This window comes from Galeopterus variegatus, unplaced genomic scaffold, assembly GCF_000696425.1.
Source record: "Galeopterus variegatus unplaced genomic scaffold, G_variegatus-3.0.2 Scaffold973, whole genome shotgun sequence".
Classification (NCBI taxonomy): domain Eukaryota; kingdom Metazoa; phylum Chordata; class Mammalia; order Dermoptera; family Cynocephalidae; genus Galeopterus; species Galeopterus variegatus.
The window spans coordinates 410,464-418,646 of NW_007727084.1; the positions used below are offsets into that span (position 1 = coordinate 410,464).

The 8,183-nt window shown below is 47.5% G+C and overlaps 1 protein-coding gene across 1 annotated transcript in view; it reads right to left on the bottom strand.

Moving 5' to 3' along the window:
* RYR1 (ryanodine receptor 1 (skeletal)) overlaps positions 1-6,101 on the bottom strand; it is a 123,255-nt gene extending 117,154 nt beyond the window's left edge. The window contains exons 1-2 of the mRNA XM_008573955.1: positions 6,054-6,101; positions 442-561 (exon numbers count right to left, since the gene is read on the bottom strand). Of these exons, the coding sequence (XP_008572177.1) occupies positions 442-561; positions 6,054-6,101 (168 nt within the window). The remainder of the gene's footprint in view (positions 1-441; positions 562-6,053) is intronic.
* Positions 6,102-8,183: the final 2,082 nt, after the last annotated feature.

The following is an 8,183-nucleotide window of genomic DNA, read 5'->3' on the forward strand; positions in this document are numbered from 1 at the left end:
CTGCCCCCTCAGGCCCTGCCCCCTCAGGCCCTGCCCACTCAGACCCCTGCCCCCTCAGGCGCTGCCCCCTCAGGCGCTGCCCCCTCATCCTCCTGCCCCTTTAAGCCCCTGCTCATCAGACCCCTGCCCTCCCAGGCCTCTGTCCCCTTAGTCATCTGCCACCTCAGCCCCCTGCCCTCTTAGATCCCAGATGCCCTCCATCCTTGGAACATCAAGCTTCAGACCTTTAGATCACCTTCCCTTCAGGCCCCAGCTATGTATGATCCCAAAGCCCCCACATCCCTCAGACGCCCTAAGCCATCCCCACCTCAGGCCCTAGTTCCCTCCCTGTAGGACCCCTCCCCTCTAAAACACCCAGGTCCCCTCCTCCTCAGACACAAGGTCCTCTGCCCCTTCAGACCCCCTCCCTCTTTCCCAGGCCCCCTCCCTCCTGGCACAGACCTGGGCATTGCTGGTAGGCTCCAGGAAGCAGAGGCGGTTGCCGAAGCCCTCGGCAGCCAGACACAGCTTGAGTTGCTCCTTGAGCACAGTGGCGCTGCACTGCAGGACCACCTCATCGTCCTGGGGGGACCAAGGGGTCAGGGGTTGCTGGTGGGGCCTCGCTCAAATACCACAGTCACCTCATACTTCAGGCAACCCACCCCACCCTTTCCTTATGAAAAAGATAGTGACCAACAGTACCCGCCCATACAAGCCCATAAGCTGAGCCCTCTGCCTATTCCTTTTTTTTTTTTTTTTTTTTAAAAAGATGACCGGTAAGGGGATCTTAACCCTTGACTTGGTGTTGTCAGCACCACGCTCAGCCAGTGAGCGAACCGGCCATCCCTATATGGGATCCGAACCCAGGGCATTGGTGTTATCAGCACCGCACTCTCCCGAGTGAGCCACGGGCCGGCCCCCCTCTGCCTATTCCTAACATCCCCTTGATATAGGAGCCAGTGTCATCCCCATTTTAAAATGGGGAAATTGAGGCTGGAGGGGAGACATTGATTGCCCAAGGACACACAGCTGTAAGAAGAGGAGTTTGGATTTGAACCCGAGTCCAGCTGGTTCCAAAGGCCTTCCAAGTGGGGTCTGCAAGGTGACCCATTAGAGGGTGGAAAATATGAGCACCTCAAGTTAAATTGCTTTTTTTTTTTTTAAAAAAGATGACCGGTAAGGGGATCTTAACCCTGGACTTGGTGTTGTCAGCACCACGCTCACCAGGGGGCAAACCGGCCATCCCTATATGGGATCCGAACCTGTGGCCTTGGTGTTATCAGCACCACACTCTCCCGAGTGAGCCACGGGTCGGCCCCGAGTTAAATTGCTTTTTAAGCTCATCCTTCCCTAAGGTTTCTCTTTTGCGTACTGTTTTAGTAGTAGCTATCATTTATAGAATGCTTCCTAATGGCACCTGGGTGCAGTGTGAGAGCCTGGACTGGATCCGGGGTGGAGGGGGTAATGCCAGAAGGACAGCATTGAAACGATTGGTGAAAGTTGAATAAGGACTGTGAATCAGAAAATAATATCATATCCATGCTAAATTTTCTGATTTTGTACACTCAATGTTGTTACAATAAAAGAAAAAAACAGTAAATAAATAAGTTCATACATACATACGTAAATTTTCTGATTTTGATAACTACACTCTGGTTTTGCAAGACACTGCCCTTGTTCTTAGAAAACACGCGCTTTAGTATTAAAGGGTTAACGGCATCATATCCATAGCTTGTCTCAAGCAATTCAGGAAGAGAAATATGGAAAGAGAAAGAGAAAAGAAAGATAAAGGAGATATAGCAAAATCTTAATATCTGGGAAATATGAAGGCTATTAGGAATTCTTTAAACTGATCTATGAGTTAGAAATTACTTCAGGATTATGAATTGGTAAATTCTTGTGTGTATGTGTGGCTGGCAAGTTTGGGAATCCAAACCCTTGACTTTGGTGTTATAACACATAAATTAAAATTGTAAATAAAATAAAATGCTTTAAATTCCTTTTCTGTGTGCTAGGTTCCATTCCAAGACCTTCACATATATTAACTTATTTAATCCTCATGACAACACAATGAGATAAGTCCTGTTATATAAACAGGAGAAAACTGAGGCCCAGAGAGGTGAAGTGACTTTCTCAAGGTCACACAGCTGGTACAGGAATAACTGGGATTTGAATACCAATGCTGTGGCTCTGTACACCACACTCTTAAAACACTAGCCCACCTCTCAATGTATTACTATAGTAGTCCATATCTAACATTTATAACTAATAAAAATGTACATGGGGTGCTCAATGTTTTTTCTGATAGGGAGTCTCAGTCAAAAATGATGGAGACCCCAGCTCTTAACCCCAGCTCTTAACCCTTAGCTCTTAAGCAGTGATTATTCTATTTTACTGCAGCAAAAGTAGGTTCAAGAAGGTTAGGTGTCCTGCCTGAGGTCACACAGCTTCCAGCCTTCCAAGCATATCACACAAATATGTCCCCGTACTGGGTTTTGACACACACGGGCAGCTCTCAGTCTATCCATCCAGCTTGGGAGGAGGGAGAGAGGCACAACCTGATGGCCGGAGCCTCCAGGATTGCTCTGTCCTGTGTCTCCTAACCCTGACATCCTGGCACATGCCAGGAGCTTGTGTATCCATAGTAACCATCTAGCTTGTATGTATTAAGAACTTACTGGCTGCTACGCCTTAGTTCTAGGCACTGACTATAAAGCAGCAAACAAAGTAAACAAAAATCCCTGCCTTCAGTGAGCTGACAACCTCATGGTGCAGACAGGCAATAAACAGATAAATAAGTTCATAATTTTCATGTCAGTGATCAGTGTTAAGGAAAAAATAACCCAGAGTGATGTAAGAGGGTGGCTTTTGGGGTGGGGATGACATCGGTGAGGGGGTGAAGTGACAGCGTCTCCAAGAAGGTGACATTTGAGCTAAGCCTTCTCTGAGTAATGAGAAGGAATTGGGCCTGTTCATATCTGGGGGAAGAATGTTCCAGGAAGAGAGGCCGCCTGTGCAAAGGCCTGTGGCTGGAGGGTGCTTGGGGTGTTGAGGACTAGCAAGGGAGACAGGGTGGTGGTGGCAGCAGGAATGAGACGCAAAGTGGGAGAAGATGAGATCAGAGAGATAATTGTATGGGCCCCCTGAGTCTTTATTGTGTGTATTTTTGTCCCTGTTTTCCAGATGAGGAAATTGAGGCACAGAGGAAAAAAAATAAGAACCACTTGCCCAAAGTTAGGAAGCAAGCAAATGGCAAAGCCAGGATATAAACCAGAGACAAAGGGCCTAATCATCACATCATTGATTCTCAAACTTTCTCTGGCATCAGAATAAAGGGGAGGTTGTCTGGCATCTGTTAATAATATAGCTTTCCTGCCACCCAGTTCCCCCACCCTACCACCACCACCACCAAGAGCCTGATTCTGTGGATCTGGAGTCAACAGAGAATCTGCACTGTAACAGAGGAGGAGGTTCTGACTTGGGACCAGGCTTTGAGGAACCCCCACCTGGGCAGGGCTGGAGGTCACCACCTATCAAAAGGAAATGAAATCAGTTTGGGGTGCTGTGGTCAGCATGCTTAAAAAATGAAATAAATAGAGCAAGAACAGAAAATAGCAATATGCCATCATGTTGTAAAGACAATTCACATTTTATGAAAGTTGTTTCAGTTAAAAATAGGTGTGTGTGAATGTTCATGGGTGTTGTCCATAATACCAAAAATTGGAGACAACCCAAATGTCCATCAGCAGGTCAGCCAATAAACAAACTGCAGTGTACTCAATACTGCTCAGTAACCCAAACTCTCGATACATGGTGCATAGATGAACATTAAAAATATCATGCTGGGCCAGCCCGGTGGCGCACTTGGTAGAGTGCAGCGGCACTCCCGCCGAGGGTTCGGATCCCATATAGAGAACGGTCCGCTCACTGGTTGAGCGCGGTGCGGGCGCAACACCGAGGGTTGCGATCCCGTTACCGTTCACAAAAAAAGACAAAAAGGAAAAAATATATATATCATGCTGAGTGTGCTAGCCAGTTAGCTCAGTTGGTTAGAAAGCAGCGTTGTAACACCAAGGTTAAGGGTTTGGTTCCCTGTACCAGCCAGCCACACACACACACACACACACACACACTATTGTGAGCAAAGGAAGAAAAACAAGCATACTTGTATATGAAACACTAGATGTGACTAATGGAATCTATAGTGATATAAAACAGATGGGCAGGATGATTACTGCAAAGAGCATGAAGGAACTTTCCCAGGCAAAGGACATGTTCTATGCCTGGATTATGATGGTGGTTACATGGGCGTGTACAGCTTATCAAAACCCATTGAACTATAACACCTAAAATGGGTACAATTTATTGCATGTGAATTACACCTCAATAAAGTTGATCTTTATGATGTCTATGTACACGTGCATGTACTAGGGCACAACATAGAATATGTTTCTTACTGGTGGGATGTGGCGCAAAAAGTTTTGAGAAAATCACCACACAACTTCAATAACATTCAGAAAAACAGACCCAGTCTGGGGCCAAAAGATGCCAGGGCTGGGCCTCTGGAACCCTAACACTGGCTACCTTGGCCAGTTTGAGCCCAGTTTTTCTTTGGTGAAAGTAGGAGGGCTGGGCCCCAGGGCCATCCAGTGATGCCACTTCCTGGCCTTGACCTTGAGTGATTCTACCACTCCAGCATTGGTTTCCCTCAAATCTCCCAGGGAGATAAAGATAGGGCCCTACCTCAGAAGATAGGGCAGCAAGGATATAATTAGATGCCTCAGGAGGCCAAGGCCCTGGGCACAGGGCCTGGTGTAGAGTGACTGCTCAGGGGCTGATGACCATGGTCATGGTCTTATTAGGGCTGGAGAGGAGGGGAGGGCCCAACCCATGGTGTCTACTAAGGGGCTGGGGTTGGGGCAAGAGTCTAGGCTGAAGCTAGGCTTGGTCCCGTGGCCTCACGTCCAGCTGTCCCCATCTTTCACTACCAGCCCCAGCTGTTGGTTCCTCCCTCCCAGGAAACCAGACCCAGCTCGCCATGGTTCTATTCTGGGGCCGGAATGCTGTGTCAGCATTTCCTGCATGGCCCCACAGCCCAGGGGGAGTAGAGGGGCTGATGCAGGGTCAGCAGGCCTGGCCTGGAGGAGAGGACATCCCCTCCCATACTCACACCCCCACACCCTGCTAAACCTCTGGGAGGGGAAGGTGGGAAGGACTAGGAGATAGGCAGCCCCTCCCCCATCTTGTCCCCGCCCTGTCCCCTGCCAAGGCCCCAGAAAAGCAGGCTATTCTGGGAGGGACACCTGTTGTTCCAATTCTCATCCCTGCCCCCACCTGGGGATCAGAGATGCAGGGAGAGACAGAGCTAAACAGACAAACACAGAGGTTCTGAAGCCAAGGAACAAAGACAGAGACAGAGACAGGGAGACCAAGGTGGAAAAAGAGACCGAGAGGGAGAGAAAGAGACACAGAGACAACCCAAAGAGACAGATAGGGAGCAGAAACACCCAGAGACCCTCAGAGACCATTAGCATCCATATTTGACCCTCCTCCCCAAAACAAAGGGGGAAAGAAAGATCCAGAACCCGAGAAACCTCTGGGAGACCCTCAAGGGCTGGGAGTTGAAAGGAGTTGTCTACTCCAGCCTACCCCAGCCCCCTTTCCAAGAATTCAAATAGGTCAGTCTGCAGCAAGGAGAAAATTAGGGCTGGGGGGGGGGCAGCTAAATTAAGCCCAGGAATTAGAGCTACCTTCCCCAGTGCCTGTTTCTAGGGTGGTGGGAAGGGGTGCTACTTCAGCGGTCCCCCTTGTCAGGGACAAATCGCTAACGTCAGAAGAGAGGGCGGCCAAAAATCGTCCTCCCCACCCTGTGCTACCAAATTCTGTTAATCCTCTGTGGTGAGAAAGGTGGACGAGATTAAAAGAAACAGAGATACAGAAAGAGAAAGAGTGACAGTCACCTGAAATGACAAAGGAAGAGGCCTCGAGTCTCAGAGACCACCAGCAAGCAGTACAGAGACATTGGAAGACATGCTCGAGAGATAGCCCCAGAGACCCCTAACCGAGATACGCACCGTCCGCAGGAACTGGACCTCGTCCTCGCCTTCTCCTCCGTCACCCATGATGTCGAGGCCTGAGGAGCCGGGGCCGAGGTCAAGAAATAGGNGGACACGGAAAAAGACAAAAAAAAAAAAAAAAACTTGTTATTACATTTCATTTAGTTCTCACAACAATCCTGCTATTATTATTCACGTTGTTTGGAGGAGGAAATAATGTGTGGTGCCTACAATGTATAGTTTTAAGGACATGACCAAATAAATCATGTAGCCCACACAACAATTTTGTGAGGTCACTACTCTTACAGCGCCCGTTTTACAGATGAGGAAAGCGGAACACGGAGAGGTGGAGTGACTTGCCCAAGGCCACACGGAGGTCTGCAGAGCCAGGGATTTGAATGGATTCTTAACCAGGCCCTCTCAGCCCTGGCCCCAGATGCTTTACTGTCTCGATATTTCAATATTTGCATAAAATCTCCAAATTATAAAGCCCACTTCCCCAGGGCCGTCCCTCGCCCCAGCCACCTGAGCCACTGGGGGCCACAAGCTGGGCAACCCCTTTATGCAGATGAGCGTCGTAGGCTTTCTGTACTGGGGAGCATGAAGCCCCGTCACCAGTTCCTTCCTGTTCCTGGCCTCGCTGGGCACCCAGCAGGGCAGCTCCTCAGGAGAGCCTCTACAGTTCCCTATAACTGGCAGCTGTGGGGCTGGGAGGCCCAGAGCAGGGCGCCACACTCATCCGGGCCAGCAAGGTTACTTCATGACTCCCGGCCTCAGTTTTTTCATCTGTCAACTGGACTAATTAGAAATAGTCCCTATCTTCCGGGATCATGGGGAAAATTCCAAGAGGAAATCAATTAGAGCTTACACATGGTAACTGATTGATACAGGGATCTATTAAAATTGTCATTATTGGGCCGAGCCCGTGGCGCACTCGGGAGAGTGCGGCGCTGGGAGCGCAGCGACGCTCCCACCGCGGGTTCGGATCCTATATAGGACTGGCCGGTGCACTCACTGTCTGAGCGCGGTGTGGGCGACACCACGCCAGGGGTTGCGATCCCCTTACCGGTCACGAAAAAGACAAAAAAAAAAAAAAATGTCATTATTAACATGTAGTGGTATATTGTATATTAAGTTATATAAAACAATATCCTCTAGTTCAACAAAATTATATATAAAATGTTATTCAATGTATAATAGGTTGCTAGATGTTACATAGTTAAATATTGATATGTTAACACAATTGTAATAAACAGCACATAGTTTGTACCATATTACTGAATAATATAATTCAATTATGCATTATATAATGCATAATTATATAATTCCATATTTAGGGTAATATATTCTATATACAATAATATGTTATATCTATTATACACTATATAATACGTATAATTTTTCCTTAAAATTTTATATATAATGTACAATTATTCTGTGTCATTGTGCATTATATCATAAGGTATTAATAGTGTTTCTTATTTTTGTCGGTCATCATTATGTGTTGCTGTGTGGACACATGGTCTGTCTGTGGCTGTAGTGGCTTTGCAGGACTCTGGTGACTGACTGCATCTGTTTATGGACCCACCCCTCTGGGGGGACACCCAGCTGCCTCCAGCTCATTGAAAATAATATTGCAATGTCTCCTTATGGAGCCAAGGGAGAATGCCATGGTGTGCACACCCGGGAGCTAATTGCAGAATGACATATCCATGCACACACTTAATTGGCCTAAGTAGTGCCAGGCAGCCCTCAGTAATGGCTGCCCACTATCAGTGTGCGAGGGTTCCCAGGTCCCTACATCTCCAATTGCCATTTGTCACTTCAGCTTCTAATTTTTGCCAGACCTATGGGATGACTCACTGTCATCTTAATTTGCACTTCCATGATCAGGTGCCAATAACTTCTGGCATCTTCTCAGGCACCTGTCAGAGTGTTGGGTTTCCTTGTTACCTACTCATACTCTGTCCACTTTTCTATCAGAGTTGCTGTCTTTTTTTCTTGTGATTTTCAGTTGTGCCTTTTACATTCTAGGTTTAATTTCTTGTCGATTTTAAATATTGCAAATACCTTTTCCCCTTCTGTCGCCTGATATTTGTCCCATGGTGTCTTCATTAAAAGAAAATCCATGTTTGCATGTTATCAGGT